Source organism: Haliotis cracherodii, unplaced genomic scaffold (genome assembly GCF_022045235.1).
Source record: "Haliotis cracherodii isolate W230 unplaced genomic scaffold, xgHalCrac1.p SCAF_9, whole genome shotgun sequence".
Taxonomy (NCBI): Eukaryota; Metazoa; Mollusca; class Gastropoda; order Lepetellida; family Haliotidae; genus Haliotis; species Haliotis cracherodii.
The window spans coordinates 28,875,572-28,895,821 of NW_027266343.1; the positions used below are offsets into that span (position 1 = coordinate 28,875,572).

A 20,250-nucleotide genomic window follows, 5' to 3' on the forward strand; every position below is an offset into this window, starting at 1 on the left:
TGTTATGCACTATTACTCACAAACAGTAAAAAAAACTATCAAAACTGTAAATGTGCCAAGGTGAATGCACATGCGAACGATAAGTTTGTGTAAATATGACATTAACTTGCAATAGTGCCATTTGCCCTTCGCACTTATTAAGTAAAGGAAATATCTATATATGCACATTCTTCGGTGCATGAAACACTGAGAATCATCTTGTGAAAAGTTCATTAAGGCATAGTTCGTGGTGTGCTGAAGCACGACAGTATATCGCCACCATGTGTCACTGTGCCGAGGCAAGGTTGTGGTATAAGCTGGAAGCTTGCAGCACAGCGTGTCAAAAAGCGAATCCGTTTCAGTGACAACTTGCACAAATTGTTGCAGAAAGGAAGCGAGGTTCCGAAGAAACAGTTAAAGGCACACCTGATAAACATATAGTGACATGTCACGCTCTGTACTCTACCCCCCGCGATACAGTTGCGTGACAAACTCGAAACTCCAACAGTAAGCGGATGCGCCAATTGACAGGATGTGACTCGGCCGCGCTTCCATACATTCTAAAGCTACACATAGCGACAGTGTAGCCGAGTTCTGTAACGTCCGCGACATCGAGTAACTGGTCAACGTTGATGGGTACGCAGTCCATCCTATATAAGGACAGGTTGACCGGCCAGTTCATACATTCACGGTAAAAGCTAGCATATACTGTTCATTGCGATCAAGCTGGTGAACTTGCTCCACTGGAGTACACAATTATATTTCCCGAACCTTTAACAGAACGTTTAAACAGGTAGGTGGTATTGTCTGACTTAACATATACTCATTATTGTGCTCATGGAAATTTCAATGTTGCATAACAAATTAACTTTGCACTGGGTTTTGTAACTCATTGACATGTCTCTCTTTAACACCGACCACAGTTTAGTTAACATTGGAATTTGATTTTTAAACCCGATTTTACCAGAAATGTAATAACATTAATGACGAATCATTCAAACCGCAGAAAGTCACAGTAAAACGTTTTCAACAGATTTTCTTGATATGGCCGTTATGCATTATTACATTTACTAATTGTCACTATATTTTTCATTTTTGCTGTAAAATGTAATGGTTGTCATAAAGTTTAGTTTTCCTTATATGGAGATTATTTACTAGAAAAAATGAGAAACTAATAGCTTTCTTTTCTTGCTCGCATTTTCGTAACAAATCTTCCCCAATACCACACCTCATATCATCATGTCAGTCCTGTGCCGCTTAAGCACATTCCTTCAAGTATTTTAATTAACAGCGTAATGGTTAAAGAAACAAAACTTCTGTTAAACATGTAAGATTATTGCCATACCAATTTAACAGATATTTACAAGTGTGTCAGCCAGATATATGAGTTGTAATTTCTTTTGACTTTAATTTTAATTGCCATAAACAAGACTAGGATTTAGACCCATTGTGTCATCGATCGTTATAAACCCGGTTTATTTGTTCAACAACGACCACTACATTCCTAGATCAACGCGTTGCCTCGAGTGGCGTAGCTTGGCAAGCCACACAACACGAAACATGTGGATTTTTCAAGTATATCTTTTAGAAAAAATAGTTTCAACGTCAATGTACTCGTTTTCTGTTTCGTATGTATCATTTTACAAATGTATATGCAATAAGAATATATTCATGTCATATCAAGAATATTTGAAAGTAATGGAGTGTTGTGATGTACCATTGGCGTGTGTTAAGAACGTGATGGTGTCAGACACAAGGGCGACTACAAAGTGTTTTATTTCGTCAAAACTTGGATGATACGTTTTTGTTGAAAGATTTTACTTCTGTCGGATTGAGTGTTTATGACTTGGATAAAAACAGATCATCTCAGCCAATAGGTGCCCTCGTAGAGTTTCTTGTGGCACTGTATCGTGTTTGAAATGATTTGTCTATTGTCTTTGTGTAATGTCTTATTGTTTATATAAATCAACCTTTTCTTTCTGCATTCACTCTCTCTCTCCTAATGGAACAATGAATGAGAGAATGCATGTTTTTTTGTGACACCGTGTAAGATAAACCTGTGCTTGATAGTATGAGTAACCGTTAGATAAACCTGTGCTTGATAGTATGAGTAACCGTTATCGCCGTCAGCTTCATCACACATTTAGACCACCAAGACCAATCCGTGCCCAACCTGTGTGTATATATCCATATTCAGAATATACCCCAAGTGGAGTAACTCTAAACCACATCCAGTATAGACCCTCACAGAAGGGTTTTCATACCAAATATGTATCATATATAATAGCTCTAGACCTATATATCTAGACCTCATACGGAATTGACGCCCTATGGATCTAGACTTCATCATTTATTTTTATAAAAAAACCGTAAACAATAGACCAAGACCTCCTCATACAATATGTATCCGATACAGAATAAACCTAGACTTTATACAGAAATCCTATATATACAATTAATCAATTATTTTGTCCACGAACATTTCACATATGGTATATTTTTGTATTATGAACAAGGGTGCACAGCACCCCACAACAGTGAGTGAGTATGTTTTTACGCCGCTTTTAGCAATATTCCAGCAATATCACGGCGGGGACACCAGAAATGGGCTTCACACATTGTACCCATGTCGGGAATCGAACCCGGTTCTTCGGCGTGACGAGCGAACGCTTTAACCACTAGGCTACCCGACCGCCCGACCGCCCCACGCCTGACCGCCCCACACCCCACAACAGATTCATGGAAACCAACAGCTGATGCTGTTGCATAACTGAAATACAATATACAACTGCATTGTACGGCACTGCAATGAGGTCACTATACCCTATAAAGCAAGAAGTTGACAGGCATGATTGATAGCTCGTTAGATATAATATTTCCTAAACTCAGGAATTATTAATGGTTGTTAATGAAGAATATTCGATATTAATGGTTACTGAAATACAAAACAGAAAACATTCCAACATTATTCACTGATGGTATTAATTACTCCGTAACCACAACATTAATCGACCCAGCATACATTATCATGATCACCGCATATTTAAAGGGTCATTCTCGACAGTTTTAAAGGGAATTTCACTGTAATGAGACCTAACATTAAGAAGCCGACAAATGATTTGAAAATAATAAATTGTACCAGAGGGAACTGAAAACATACTTTGTACTCAGGCGTTACCATAGCAAATTTTCGCTGAGGGTTGCGATGAAAATAATATAATTTTGTAAAAAATCTTTTTTAACTGTTCAGCGCTTCATTCCACAGAGATTAATTGTGTACTTTTGATCATGAAGGTGTGGCCGAAAATATATCCTGACTTTGACACGAAAACCCAACTTATAATCTCAATCCACCCCTAATCCCACCAGTCCCAATCCACTTTGTGATTAATTGATCAGCAATACCCTTGTATGTTCAGTTTGGATTCTGTATGTTTTGCTTCAAAATACATTACATGGTCTGGCTGCTGTTTTGTTTGGTCACTGAACCAAAGCAGCCTGCACAGTATGGAATGTTGTCATGTATATGAAAAAATAAAATAAAAATATATTATTCTGATATGATTGAAATAGATGTGGTATTTATTTAATTTCTACCCTGTTTGCAAGTCATTATAAGGTGTGCCCACCTACCTCTCTGACTGGTAGGCATGTTCACTCATTTTAGGCACCTCGGTTTGATGGATGGCTGTTTTTCGTTCAAGCATAAAAATGCACATTGATTTTTCTTCGGTATTGAATATGTGATTACTGACTGCTAATGGATTATACCTTCCGATGATCTCAGCTTTTCCATTTTCATTAAATATTGATCTTATATACGATAACATAAACTCAATACTGATGTCATGTTGGTGTCAATAAAAGTGATAATAGATTTATTTTGTTGGATCGATTACGAAAGGCATATACCTGATTATGTACTGGCCCTTCTGTGTATTATGCAAAGATTATTGACTAATCCGTTTTAGGCAAATCTGTCCCTGGAGACATTTTTCGATCTAAATACCCTTCTGATAATCTGCATGAATTGGATACCGTTTGAATAGCTTCGATAATCACTACTAACACGAATAGCACTTGGCACAACCAAGTGCCTCATTCCTTCACTTCAGTCTCAATATCTGCTTATCATACTCGTTATTCTTAGGTCACAGAACCGCCGAAGTTGATGTTACAATCAGAACGCTCACGTGCAATGTCGTCACAGTTGTTTCACCCTTTGTTTCCCTGTCCACGAGAACTGACCTGAGCTTCATGGGTCTTTCCCATGGCCCGTGTAAACACGGAATGCAACATTATACATGCATTAGCCCGGGGCAGAGGTTATCAGAATACATGTATGGCGTATCATAGTCATAAAGACGTTTACTGGGTTTATGGTAACAGAGCTCACATGGCTCTCAAGGACAGCATCATTCATACACATTTGACGAGGCTTAAGAAACCGTGTTTATTGTGGGCAGGGAACGGAGAGTGTTTGGTGGTCCTCTTTTCATTCATTGCACGCATACGTGCTTTGAACTTGTAGCCGTTTTAGGAACGCTGGTTTGTGTTTGTCAACGTAAACTAACTCGGCTACGTTGGAGGTTCTCGCTGCGCGAAGGGTGAGGGGAATTTTAGTGAAGAATGCCCTGCGTTCTACTGGTGAGTTAAATTTACCTTCAAAAGCATTTCTGAAGTTTTGTGCAAATATATCTCTGAGGGTGCACGGCCAAGCCATCTTCCTTTTAAGTATTGAAGATAGTTTGGGATGCCCACAAGAGGATGGGTCCTGATGTGGGCGTTGCCCTTGATCACTGTGGTGCATTGTGGGAAAATATTTATGTCAACAGTGTGTCATGTACAGTCATCTTATAAGGCATGTTTGTGGAATTCAACGCCCTTTTGAAACTACCTCCCAAAATTCAAATTTTGTCAAATAGGAAGAATAGACAACATGAAAATAATATTTACAAAAAGAACAAAATATATTGTTCAATGTAATGTGATATAAACGTATGCGGTACTGAATGAAGAAACCACACCAACCCAACCCAACACCACACCACACACCACACACCACACACCACACACCAAACCACACCACACCACACCACACAACACCCGAAAACTGATAACACCGCCCCGCCCCGCCCCGACCCGTACCGTACAACACACCAACTTCCGTACATTTAAAACCATACTAGCAATTTTCTCGAGTCCAGACCCCTCTTAGTGGTAATTAATGAGAAACAATACATGTATTTTATAATTCATTTTTCTTTCAGGTATCCCATTTCATATTTTCCAATGCTGAGCTATCTAACCCTATATAACGCCAACGTATTCCTGATTAATATGCAATGTCTGAAAGGTCTACAAGCCATGGACACGTAAAACAACATAGAATTGCAACAAAGAGTTTATCTCTCATTCGAATCAGTACGTGATAAAATACGAGTATTCGTATAACTACTGTATAAAATATGACACAAGTTTCCAACTGGATATCTCAACAAAAGTTATGAAAGGTATACAAGTGATATATACTGTGAAAACCAGTTCTTGGGGATTGAGCATTTTGAAAGCGACTATGCCTGCGAGAAGAACGAGTGAGTATGGTTTTACGCCGCTTTTAGCAATATTCCAGCAATATCACGGCGGGAGACACCAGAAATGGGCTTCACACATTTTACCAAAGTCGGGAATCGAACCCGGGTCTTGGGCGTGACGAGCGAACGCTTTAACCACTAGGCTACCCGACCGCCCCTCTGCGAGAAGGGTTCAGTGGTCAATACCCGTGTATGAACTGATTAATCACACGAGTCTTTGTTGTGTGTGGCAGTATCTCGATGTAGTAGTATCTAGATGTAGCTAGCCGATGATCAGCGGCAACACAAGCAGACCGTGGCTCCGAAATATGGACGAGACATGTCTTTGTATTTTGCATGAGAAACTCAGATCTGCCTATAATGTCTACATTGCCTCCACTACACGAACGTCGTGTCTGATATCATTGATGTTTGTTGACACGAAAAAAACAGTTTTTATATCTACAGATAAATTATGGCACTATATATACGCTTTAAATTCATTTCGGCACATTGCATAAGGGTTTGGCTCCATGAAATGTTCTAGATTTATTTATGCGAAATGTATATGTTAGGCCAAGATGTGTCCAAAAAAACAACAAATTGTCACAGACATGGTCCTATTTACAGATTTCTGGAATTTCGAAAATTCAGCCTCGTGTTATTTTAGCCATGTTTTTATTTATGTATTTAATAATGTCCTGACTCCAAAACTTGCAAGTGTAAGAAACCAAAAAAGACAATTTGAACATATTTGATAATTTTCATAACAATATTTCAAAGTTATCTGCAACTTTAAATTGTTTATTACTGATGGGCTAAACTGGCCTTACCCTACCTCGTTCTATGTTTCACTCGATATACAACATAGACAATGTACACATGGATGAGATGAAGCAGAGTGGTTACCGTACATGCCATTGTCGAACAAACGTAATTATATACCAAGACACAGAGTTTGTCCATCAATATTTGGTCCGCCGTGTTCATCGTAACACCGGCTCTGCATCCCTCATTGTTTGTGTCTGTGGGAATCTTTACCTTTTAAACATTCTTCTGATAATCGTCTTACAAGAGAACAAACAGTTTTCGACATTCCATTGTTTTTGCGTTAATTATTCTTAGTCTTTTTTCGTTTGAATTAACGTTTACCTGTTTGATGTCTTTTCGACGTGTTTGCATTTATACAAGTGACCAGTTGTGTTGTTGTCGGAGGAAGAAAGTAAAAGTAATAGTGCATCGCATTCTCACAATACATTGTGTTGTTTCTTTCCTATCCATACATTCATCTGTCCATTCCCTTATCTATCCAGCCATCATCCAACTATCGATATATGTGATATATATTTCTATATTTATCATACAAATCATATGTTTTATATAAATTAATTCTTTCTTTCTTATTCATTCATATATATATATATCAAAGGCATATATAGATATATATCCAAGATTCTATTCCATTTATCATTTCATCCATGATTCTGTTCCAATGGACAGTTGATCCAAGAAGTATCCTACTTAAGCATGCTTATCAGTCATGAATCCGATACAAAAAGCGAGTTGGCACCATACAACTGTCAGCTTTGGCCCTTCGTAGAAATTCTGCAAGATACACTCTCTGAATGTTTCCGAACGCATTCCTCGTAATCTCTGCCTGCAGCAAGACGTTAGAGCTTTTTTTTATTTTCTGGCAGTGCTGTAAATCCCTCCATTGAATGACGTCATGAAATATTTAACAGATACCGCATCTCTGTCTTTCTTACCCCAGCCTCTAAACCCTTTCAATCCACCTTCAGAAAAACAGCCCACTATCCAAAGTGATTTTTTATTATCGTGTGGGTGTTTAGTCCAAAATTTACGTCACTGCTTATTTATACCGCTGATTGACGCCTCGCCCCCGTCACAACCAAAGGCCCTTAGTCCCCATTTTCTTAACGCTAACCCCCTCCTAGTCCCGAGTCTGTTATGGTCTTCCCAAGGTCGGGCCCTGGTGGCCCGCAAACCGTAATCAACTTGGGACAACAGCAAAGCCTCTACAAACAAACAAATCGTGTATCGGGATGAAGCCAGCTTCATTTTGCTTTTGGTGTGTGTGCGAGACCTGAAAGAGCCAACCAAGTCCCCTCCTTCCTAGCCGAATGTAAATACCTATGGTCCAAGAGTAGTCCCTTGTCGAAGCACACCACCTCGCTGTGTAGTGCCAGGTCCAGTAACTGGTGGCTGACAGGAGAAAAACGGCTCTCTCGCTCTTGAGGTATTGGACATATGTCGTTTGAAGGTAGGGTCGCTGTCAGCGTTACTTACATATGAATTGTAGCATGAGTGAAGTTGTGGGCTTACATTATTGGCAAAATAACAGTTGATTCATTTTATGTCATAAGAGAATGGATGTATTGGACATACATCATTGAAAGGTAGCGCTGTCAGTGTTACATACTGTATATATTGTTATATTGGGCATATATCACGTGAAGAATTAGTTGAAGTTGTATATGAGCATTGATGATTCAGGCATCATTGAAATGTAGGTCTTAAATACTTTAGACAGTGTTATATCGGGTATATATCATTGGCAATAGAACTTGTTGGTGTAGTATATATCAATTCGGAATTGAGGTGTTGGACAAAGTTCATTGAAAGGTGAGGTCGCTGTCAGTGTTACATACTTTAGACATTGTTATATCGTCTTTGGCATGATAACACGTTGATTTTGTATATATCATATGAACATTGAGGTGTTGATGCAGTGTTACATTTCATACAGGCATTGATGATTAGACATATATCGTTGAAAGGTCGAGTCATTGTCGCTACAGAATAACATACCCTATATGTTTACACTTTAGTATGATTGAACTATTGAATATATTGCATTGACAGCATAGATCGATGGTGCAGGACATCAATCTATTCAAGCGTTTTAGAACTCTGAGGAATTTGACAAGAAGTAACGTGTCGATGCACTTTACATACTATGTGCTAAAGGTACGCTCAGAATGTTTTTCAGATAACAAATTGTCTTTACTTATAGAAAATAGATTTATGAAGAGGAGATTATATTTCCTTGTTTACACTGTTTGGGAGAGGAATTAATCAGTACATTAGTACGTGATCGTTGTAAGTACAGACACAAGCCTCGCTGAAAGAAATAACATACAATGTTAACAATTATCCGTAAACTCGAATTCGGTACAATGTAAAGGCTGTGTAGAATATAACACAGTAAACTGCGGTAATAACGAACTCAAAGGGACCACTTATTTTAGTTCGTTACAACCGTAGTTGGTAATATGATATAGACAGTATACATACAGCAAATTGACGGTACTAAAAGCAGTTTGTTACATTTGTCAATACGTTATAAGCGTGTTCGTTATAAGGGTAGTTTACTGTAGATGCTATTGTATCACATCAGACATTATATCAACTGACATTGCCTCTTCGAAAGAATGTGGCATTTATTCGTAGCACATTCGTACACATTCTTCATATTGCACAATTCATATGGATATGAATTTGTATAATTCCAATTATATAAAAGGCTTCACTACCATGTAAATACGTATTGGTTCATAAATAAATCTGTTAAGTAGATATGTGTATGCTTAGTCTACTTTTAAAAAAAAATTGCACTAAGACTGTCAAACAAACATTTTACACAGACAGTTCAACTAGGCGTACATGAAGTATTGTAGATGTCATCATGAGGTCATATTAAGGATGTATATAGAACCAGTAAGTCACCACCCTCAACTCATGGGTCTTATCCCCGGGTGTGTGCTAAGAGCGATATAATCCTTGGGTGGTGATAAGGGTTAGTTAATCCCTAGTCGGGGTGCACATCACACGGTGACTCCTCAACTGGATTAGAAGTCAGGTAACCTACATATTGGAGTATCGATTCATTGATACCTGACGTCGAGCTTCAGCGTGCCTTGAATACCGGTATGGCCATTTTGGTTACTGGACACTTCATCATTGATTGACCATTGTAGGGGGGACTTTTGTGGAAAAGAATTTATCATTGTCAAGGAAGCCCCAGGATCTGAGGATCGCTGTTTGGTTAGTAGTGTTCGCTGGTTATGTGGGATCATACAGATCCTTGTCCAAACACAGTGCCATGATTATACACCTGGAAATAAAAATTGAATTTTGTAATATGAATATAACATGACATACATGGAAATTTGTAACATATATGTCAGTATTTAACATTACAAAAATATATCCAATGAAGAACACAAAATACGCCACTACTGTGGCAATGGTGAAATATGAAGTTTACGAAAGATGTTGATACAATACGATATTTGGACAATTATGCTTCATTCGTCATTCATCATTGTTTAATGTTAAATGTTTAATGCTTAAGAAAATATTGTCGAATTATACCAAATAGTTTTTTATTTAGGTTCATGTGAACCTACGAGTTCTTCAGTCTAGAACAAGCAGGTTCTTTAAAACTTAAATGTTTAATGCTTAAGAAAATATTGTCGAATTATACCAAATAGTTTTTTATTTAGGTTCATGTGAACCTACGAGTTCTTCAGTCTAGAACAAGCAGGTTCTTTAAAACTTACCGGTTTCAGAAGGGACTATACAATAATGAATAAAATTCTCATATACTTAGCAAATATGTTAGGGATCATGAATATTTTGGGGGATATTTTTATGAAATTGTGTGTTCAGTCTTCACTTTAAAAATCCCCAAATTTATTCATGATCCTAACTTATTTTGTTCTGTATATACCGAAGTTGGTTATTGTCGGAACAGTGAGTTTATCATAACGTGAATGTCCGAATACAGAGATTGAAATGACAGGATATGCATGTGCGCCAACAAAGTTCAATTTCAGGTAATTTCAAATAACCTGATCAAAATATGTAATTTAATATCACCTCAGTTTATCTACTATGTAAATTGTGTTTGTTTCAGAAAGTGATATAATATCTCAGTCGAGTTTGAGCGTTGCGTCAGGTTGACAAGTAGTTAACATGTTAACCTTGTCTTATAGAACTGTGGAACACTTACCCTCCATTGTCACAGTAACATGCACCGTGTAAGTTTTCAAAACTACAGGTGACACAACATGACAACCCGTTCCAGCTGATTTGCCTATTTCAATATCGTGCCCTGATTATACGTAAATAATAGCCCAACGTCTCTCCATGGGCCTGACGACCAACGGCAACGTTACATATCCCTAACCTTTTTCGTTACTTTCAAAGCAGTGGAAAGTCCTTCTTTTCTTGTTTGTGTCAGCGGAATATAAAGAACTCAAAGTTATAATGTGGTCATAACTCCGGTATCGGTTGAATAATTTATATGTGTATACCTTTGAGTATTTCTTTATTGCCGGCTTAAAACTCAATAGAATGTTTCAATTTGTTTACTGTTTGCATATATTTGCAGGGGCACTTTTGATATATACCTACGTGTTATGAATTATACATCGTGTTAACAGTCATTAAATGGGCAATAAAGTCAATGTGCTGTAGTGTAAAGTGTAAATATTCTTAAAGGCGGTTTGCTATAAAGATATGACGTCAGAGTCGAGGCCGGCGATCTATATCTGAAATGGTACTATAATGAGAATGGTCATATTGCCAACTCTTTACATGACTTGTCCCATACAATCACAGTCTAGGCTATTGTGTGCAGGAGATTACAAACATATTCATATCTCAATACATCGATGTTTTACTAAAGGGCTACAACATTACTGCATTAGGCCCTTCACAAAGTCGGATTCATAGTTCTACAGTGTGCCTAGTGAATTAGCTCACAGAGCTATACCAGCGATACATCTATTTGCCTTATGTTGAAAGGCAATAATGAAATGTTTGAGAGAGTTGGTGTTATTTATTTGCTTACCGACTCATGCATGTAAAAGAGATTAAATGCTAGAGTTTAGTGTTCGGTTGAGTTAAATGGATTACGAAACACAAAAGACGTTTCCTCTTCAGTAGTTGCTAGACTCTCGACTATATGTCTTCCTTGTGGTGTCAGAGTGAGACATACCTGTGTAGCTAAACCGGGAGAGCGCACGTGCCCTGTGGATCAGCATGAAATTGATTTGTCAGTGGATTGAAAATGGCGTGTTGTGCCCGGGCTGTGGTGTTACTAGACTGTAACTGTGAATGTGGCTGAAGGTAGCATAGATCCTATCGTTGCCAACTTCAGGGATGGTTTATGACACAAACTGTGACAAAAAAGTCAGATTTCTCCAGGAGGATCACAGTTTCCATGATGTGAAATTCTAGGTAAGGCAGGGTTGTCTTATCAGGCATATCTTTTTCATGACATTTGCATTTGTCTTGCCACAATGTAAATACAGTGCTGGCAGTGTGATTGCAAATACATTGTTTAATGTTGATTGTTCACCTCATTCATTTTGGGATACTTTTATGAAATATTAATACGTTGCTTACTCAAGGACTTGTGATATATTGTTTAATTCTCGATTACGTGATAACGTAATTTGTTCATAAGTTGATCATTTAATTATTTTAAGATCTTAAGATTAGGATACCGGTCGTTTAAAAACCCGAAGTATTAACAGATTTGTTTGTCATAATTTTTCTGTAACGATCAAAGATAACATTATATACAATGGAGAAGATAGTGAGAACACAACTCTATTAACCACGACATGTGTGTACTTTCAATTGAGCGATAACACATATCGGACATATCTATTAATTGATCAAGGGTAGTGGTAGATTCAGTACAAACACATTAACTGAACAAACTCTCTTTGATACATAGTCATTGGACTAAATTTAGAAAGGTGATTTATCATGTAGTTATGATAAACGATAGATACTGATAGCAGATATGATAATGCAATGTTTCACAAAGTTGACGACACGAACGTTCAGATGAAGGTACATTACGTATGTTGAATATATGTCATATTGTACCTAGGTGGTAGTTATATGTTAATAATGTATATGGACATATGCAGAGATCCTCAGGATATATATGCGCATAAATAACATATAACAGTTACATTTACTGCCTATATGCAAATAGCTTTTGTAAGGTGAGATGGATTTGATGATTTTATTACCCTGTCTTTATGTGATAAATTGGTATCTGATTTGAATTACTTGAGTGAAAATACCACTGTCATAACATGTGTCACATATTTGAAAATTGACTGAAATCATTGCGGTAGTGATCATCATAATAATGATAATCATCGATAATTTATATATTTTTATAAACATCGACTGTCTTGATTATTCTAAGTCCTTGGTTCCTAAACGTTCGGGACAATAGGATCATGTGTTACAGCATACATTTCAAGGTACTTCTTTAAAGGACGAGTTATCCAATGAAGCAACAGAAAGTGGAGAGGCCACATAATGATTTACACCTTCAGGAAAATGTATCTTACAGATTATACACTGGTTGGAATCCACAGTAGGTAAAGACGTTTATAGAAGTAATTGTGTTCTTATCAGAATGAGCATCCATGCACTCATACCAGTTCTCAGAACAACGGTGCATAAGACCCGTTTGACTGATCATACATAGGCCTGTTTGACTGATCAGTATTAGCCACGCAACCTCGGGTATCGCATGCTTCACTGTGCCGGGATTTCCTTCTGCCGTTTCGATTAGCCGTGAGCTGATCACCAACTCGGCTTTCTCTCTCTCTCTCTTGCTGTGGCCATGGCTCAAGGGAACCTGTGCGAGCGGTGGGAGTGGGAGATTTAAATATACCTCGATGCCATAAGGGATTAAGGTTCATAGAAGTTATGTGTCTTGATTTACCCGTGTCTCGTTGCCTGTTTCTGAGATATGTCTAAGACAGATACTATATGCAAACAGGCCTTTTAGGATTGGACAATGGCCAGAGGATTGTTCTGTGTGTCGGTTGCTGGGATCTTTTGGTAGGATATCGTTTACGTCATATTTTGTTTTATTCACTTGTTAGCTTACACTATATTAAGTAAGTATTTTCGTAAACGTACACTCGTTGTCGAACAGTGTGAAGGCCTTAGATCTTGATCACTAGTCTCTGATGTATAAACCCATTTGCTTTGGTACATATGTTTGTTTCGTCTGTTGAATTGATAGCCATGCGATTACTCTGAATCGAACAACAGTAGATCGTTAGTCAAATAGTTAACCACAACATCATGACACATGTGAAAGAGGATAGTTTTATATGATATATTGTAACTGTATACATGTATCGTCTCTTATATTAGTATTCTCAGTATCTGTAGCACTGTGGTCAGTTTCTGATAATAAATGAGTTGGAGTATTTAACGTATTTTATTGGACTGTGGCGTAGAATGGCGAGTTATTACTAAACACCAAAAATCCCAGATAAATTGATCATATGGGTGCAATATGTGAAGCAAATGTCCGATGTCCCCTGTCGTGATGTTGCTGGAATACTGCTAAAGTTGGCGTAAAACCTCAGTGACTCACTTATTCACAGACTGACTGATTGACTGACTGTCCAGTTTTCAGTAAGTGCAGGTTTCTATGATTTTATACCCTTTTCAGTAGGGCTGTCCCATCGGCTTGGAGTGTTTAATGGATGTTGTAGTTTGAAAGGATGCAAAGACGCCTTGGGCCTAGTTTTACTGCATACATGCAAATCTGGGATGCAAAGCCCAGAGACGGTCCAGACAAACAATGGACCCTGTAACATCTTTGTGTTTACATCTAAATATCAATTATCAATATTTGTACACATACAACATACCTTTTTTCGCTGATTATACATAATTTGTGTAAAACGTCACATTTGCTATGGGCATCCAGTCCACTGTTCATGTACCCACACTGATCCGTTTTGGTGCATATTTAAGCCAACTCTCCACTCGCTCTTCAATAATTGATCTTCAGATATTCGAATCCCGGTTCCCCCCGATTATGTTTCTAGGTGTGTCACCACCATACAAGTGCTCGTGGGTTTCACCAAAGTGGTGAACGTCTAAAACCTGGACTACTCGAGCAACTCACTCGCTCACTAATATTCAGATATTTAAAAGCTTTAAATAGCATAAGTCAGTGTTCAAAGCAGATACAGACTGACCATGTCTGTCACATATAATAAATATGCCCACAAAATCTAACGTAAGGCGTAACATTGAAACATTTGCACTGACTTGGATTAACAAGGATTTAATTATTTGTTTCAGATTAACGCTAACAAAGGCTGCAGTTGTCCTGAGGAGTATTAGATACAGCCATGCACTGTACTGACCACACCCATCTGCCCTCCCTGGACTTGAGGAAGGGGGAGGGGGTTTTCATGTGCCCCATCCAGAATTCCACTGTCCTCCTCGGAAGCCATGAGCTGAAGATGTCAGGGATGACCACTTTCTGGAAGTCGCCTTACAACGGGGTGGTGAAGATCAACTCTCCTCTCTCATACAAGCACGCTAAAGCTTTGAGTCTGAGCAGCAGGCGATCAGACGATCCGAAACAGCTCAGTCTCGTCAAGGGCATTTTGAAGAACAGTCGGTCACGAGAGAGCGAGTCTGATTCTTCTTCAACAGATGAAACTAAGAAGCTTAGGGGGATTCTAACGAAAAGGGGGGACAGCGCGGATACTAAAAAGCGAACAGGCAAACGGGTCAAGTTTGATGATAAGCTGGTCAAACTACACGAGATAGGCAGACGGTATGCAGCGCAGACGTCGGGTGAAAGTGCAAGCGGGGATGACGTTGATGAAAGATCAACGAATGTCGATCCACCCCGAGCCCTCAGAGAAATTAACGGCAATCGTCAGGTCGAGGATGACGCTCCCATGTGCATTCATAGAGGGTCGTCTGTTCAAAATCCGTTCGTGAAATTTGCCACAACATCGGATCTCCGTGTCGGCGGCACGTCGTGTGGGTTGCCGGCACAGAGTAAGCAACCAACCCGGTTGTTTTATGAAAGAGACTTTAGGGGCTCGTCTGCCAGGTCTGAAAATATCAAAGTGATAGAATATGACAGAAATGTTCCCCGAGGACACCCACGCCTGTGTCGGGCCTACACCTCTCCCATGTTGTATTCTCAAAAATGTCACCGGAAATCTGCTCAGAATGTTATCATATACAGACAGGAGCTCAGCACCCCGGATGACCGACACTCCAACAGAAGCATCAAGAGCGCTGGGAGTGGCTCAAGACAACGAATCATCTTCCAAGCCCCTTCAATAACTAGTGATAGATCTGACGTCAGCAATGGCAGTCATTTGAATAGGACAAACTTCTGTAATGATGACAAAACATGTCAGATTGTCAGATGGCTAAGGAACGTTAATGACACACAGGCTAAAGAAGGGAGGTGCCCTGTCCTTCTGACAATGAGTGCCCATGGGCTTCGAGACCCTTGAGGTTTAGTGAGGTGGGCACATAAACTCATCTAGATTCCTCCATGGGTCGAATGGTTTAGAGAGGTGGTTCAACTAATGACATCCATATCGTCCTCTGAACTAACTTTGACAGTGTTGATAAGGTGTCTGTGTTCGGAACAGAAGAGTTGGAATCCCACTACGCGTGATGCATGAGGTTGCCACGACTGGTGTGTGGTATCTCGGCATTAAACACTGCTCTGACTGACTGGGACAAGGACAGTGTGTCAGATACTGAACGCAGTGGTGCACTCGCGTACAGTGTTCAGCATTCGCAAAGAACTTGCCTTTGTCTCGAATACCACGAGGTAGATCAACTAAATACCATTGACAAATGTGGGATCTGATTCGAGGAACAGTTTTAGCTTATATTGTTATTTATTTACAAGATGAGGTACACCAAGAAAACCCAGACGGAAACGTCCCGTAAACCGATGTAAGTGTATAGTTCACTAATACCGTGAAAAGTACATTAATACCATGGAAAAGGAAATGAACAACGTAATTCTTCATTAAACAGATGGAGCAAATGCTAAACCGCCGGGCAAAGAAAGTATACACTTTATATACGTTATTGAAACGTTGCTGGGCGGTAAACAGCCGCCGAAACACGGCAGACGTGATAACGGTATCAAATGCATCACCATCAAATGACCATTTCTTGTTTGTTTCATTTTTAGTCGTCATCAAACATGGGTGTATGTTTTCTTTTGCCCGCAGTTTAGTTTTCATGATTTCATGAATAATAACAGGCTGTTTACATTGCGCATATTTCCGCTCCACACAGGGGCGTGCTCAAAGCGCTATTATTACCCCGGTCACTGCATCAGTGTGCACTCAACAATCATTCTCAGCTCCCTGTGGAGTATGCAACACAAGCTGCCTGTTGGGCGCTTGAAGGTTAACAGCCACATCGCCATTTCATCCTACCGGGTACCCATTCACCTTCCTAAATATTTGTTCCAGGTGCTTGTAGCAAAGAAAATGTTTTGTATATTTACATGATAACGAGCAATGTACTAGATACAGAAGCTGATCAAAGCATCATCATCCTATGCAACATACATGGCCGCAGTCCTAGTTGACCTAATTTAAGCACTGATACCTTTACGTTTCATGACTCCGACGAACACGTTGGTCCCTCTGGCAACCGTGTTGAAACTACGAGGTTTTGTTTATTTCGTTAGGGCGCACTGGGTTTCAAGTTTATGTATTCAGTATCAATGTGCTATGTCGTGTCCACTATTCACAGTTTCTACGGAAGCATTGTAGGGCCTTTGACGACTGTCAAAATGACAGATATACGATACTGAACGTTGAAAGGGCTTGAACTTTCTACAACGTGTGTTATAGACTTTGTCGATAGAACTCCGTCATGTTTATACCAAACCAGTGATTTGCTTGTTCATAGTCTAATCTCAATTTTAAATTATTTTGTTTTTGAATGTTATCACTTTGTGCAGTGAATCAACAAACGAATTGTTTACGTAGCATCTCGTGTGCGCGTTAATATCCATAACGTGCCAAAAATCGGACGATAAAATAGTGTTACTGCGAACATATATTGTCAAATTTCGTTTCGAATTCAGTACGGCAATATATGTTTTTGAAACAAAGTGATAAATTCAGATTAAACGAAATATTTCATGAATATATATACTGACGGAAAGAAGTAAGGGAACTGCCCTCAAGGGCATCATGTATCCGGTATGAAATTCGGCATCATCAAATAGATGTATTACTACGCAACTACTGTGTTGACAACCAGTTGCATTCACGTCGTCGCCATACCAGAAGTACATGTGTCCAAAAGGTTAATGACCTATTGAGAATGTAAATTAAGTATTTTTGTATGTTTTGTTTTGTACAGTTGGACTGGCTGGTTTCCATCCGAAATGTAAATAAAATATTAACAATAGTAAAACTCTGTTTTTGTTCATTGTGAGGTCAACAGTGATGCTTTGGTAGTGAGACCACCTCCGTGGTCTAGCGGACCGAGCGGAGAGCGAAAGGTCGGGGGTTCGATCCACGGCCGTGTCACACCAAAAGACGTCAAAAAGTGGTACTTGTTGTTATCCTGCCTGGCGTTCGGTATAAGGAAATAAAACACGGACTGATCTGCTTGGAGTCAGTATACTGCGTCTGAATGAGATATCCATGTAAAACTGCGGCCGAGTGTCCCGATAAGTACAAGCGGGTCACCACACACACTCTATCGTGCATGCACAGATAGTGAGTAACCGTTGTTTTACGTTGCTGTAAGCAATATTACATTTGTATACTTCGGCCGTCTGTGTGTAAGTAACCGAATCAAACAAACCAGTGATTGATAACATGAACAAAGATCCACCGAGGTACCATGATACATATCCACAGAGTCACATATTGTCAACACTATTTCAGTTGGTGATAACAAGCTTGAGTCACTCAATACTAATTCTGCAACTGTGAGTTTGATGTGAGAGGAAAGCAACCCTGTACAGTGAATTGCGGCACTCTTGACGACTGGGCGACCCATAGACATCCACCACTTTCACCACCACCACTTCCACCACCACCACTGGAGAAAATCATAAGTGACGTATATTAAGGTATTTTAAGGATAAGTTTTGGGATCGACCTGGGATTCGAACCCCGGCATTTGGCAGGTGATCACGGGGGCGCTATAGTACTATTGGAGAGATCATTTGATGCATTTGACTCGTGATCGAGTCTCATCCTCTTTAAACAGGGGTGGATAGCACCGATGTACGACGTCGGGGAACGATGACACACGGCCAGACAGATGAAAGACAGTATATTTCCAAGTCTATTCCAGAACAAATACCACCAACTCCCTGTATCCAGGGACCAATCAGCCCCCTATTTGGATCTACTGATGCCTTGCTGATGCCGATGCATATATTATACAGAATATTAGCGGGTCAAATGTTCGGTCGCTGCTAAGAGCTCTTTGTGAATCAAGTCACACTGTGTGAGTGGGTATGACCATTGCACCTAGCGCAGTGTTACATCCAGCCATATCACATGTGGGGATTAGAACCCGGGTCTTGCGGCGTGACGAGCGAACACTTTAACCACTGAGCCACCTTGTTCTGTCCATAAATTGCCATGCAGGCTGTTTGAGGGTTTGTCCAGATTATGATTATTATTATAATCAGCACCATAACAATTTCCACTCATATATTATAGTTCATTCACGTTTAATTCATGAATTATACCAACAAGGTCAACCATATGCTCCTCAGTCGACCTGCCATCTGCAGATCGACTTGAGGTGAGCGAACATCAGCTGTATAAATATTAGATCTGTAGGACAGGGGGCGACCTAGATCCATAGCGGTGTAACTCGAAACATGGGGTAGGCTAAGCCATGTTTTTCGCGTGTGTAGAAGCATGTAAATTCATATCGACAATTTAAACCCTGATAAGGCGGGTTTAGCGGCCGTTGCTCTTTGAACGGAGACCCGGCCTGATCGATAGTCGATAAATCAATCAAGATTATTGTAATTTTGTGAACGCTACATGTCACATCTATAACAGGTGAATAAAAAAATGTTTTTTCGGTGTTAATATGTAATGACATTTTGTGACATATACAATTAGGAGCAAGACTGTTTCATGTGGGAATGAATGTAATGCCATGCCTATAGTATTAATATGAATCGGTATATTTTGATACAGTTATCGTTCTCAGTTAAGTCGGTTCCGGTATGTGAATGAGTGAATGTTGTTTTACGCCGCAGTCAGCAAATATATTACGTCGACCTATAAACAATCGAGACCGGGTCGCAAAACACATGGTTGATAGCATGACAGACAGACAGACATTTCATTCCACTCTAACGATATACACGGGGCCCCGGGGACCTATTCTAACCAGAAGGCGGATCCCGTGCGCAGAACAACTAACGGCGGCTGAGAGCATGCAGATAGGTTCTCGCGCCCTTGACTCCACACACGGATAGACTGGTTGTAAAACAGGTGGTGTCCCCTCGAGTGAGTGAGTGAGTGAGTTTGGTTTAACGCCGCTTTTAACAGTATTTCCAGTTATATCACGGCGTGTCAGATTAATGTGGCAGGCAAACGCGAAGTGATGCAGGTCTCAGACGTTTACCACTTCGGTGAAACCCAAGAGCACGAGTATGGTTCTGACAAACCTAGAAACATAATCGGGGCGGACCGGGATTCGTCCCCACAATCATAGGTTTCTGGCGTGTTCAAGGGACGCAACTCTGCACAGCGAATCGCGGCGCCTTAGACGACTGGGCCACCCGTGCCCCCGTGTCCCCCTCGAGAAATGCTCATCTCTGTTTCCCAGCAGT

The 20,250-nt window shown here is 39.7% G+C and overlaps 1 protein-coding gene across 2 annotated transcripts; it reads left to right on the plus strand.

Moving 5' to 3' along the window:
• The first annotated feature begins 752 nt into the window (after positions 1-752).
• LOC139452712 (uncharacterized) lies at positions 753-17,758 on the plus strand. Of its 2 annotated transcripts, none has more exons than XM_071234282.1 (2): positions 753-772; positions 14,724-17,758. In XM_071234282.1, exon 2 carries the CDS (start codon positions 14,774-14,776, stop codon positions 15,905-15,907), a length of 1,134 nt encoding a protein of 377 aa, XP_071090383.1. In that variant the 5' UTR covers positions 753-772; positions 14,724-14,773; the 3' UTR covers positions 15,908-17,758. The 2 variants fall into 2 exon arrangements, with proteins under 2 accessions (XP_071090383.1, XP_071090382.1); XM_071234281.1 differs by lacking the exon at positions 753-772 and adding an exon at positions 11,591-11,819.
• The last annotated feature ends 2,492 nt before the right edge of the window (positions 17,759-20,250 follow it).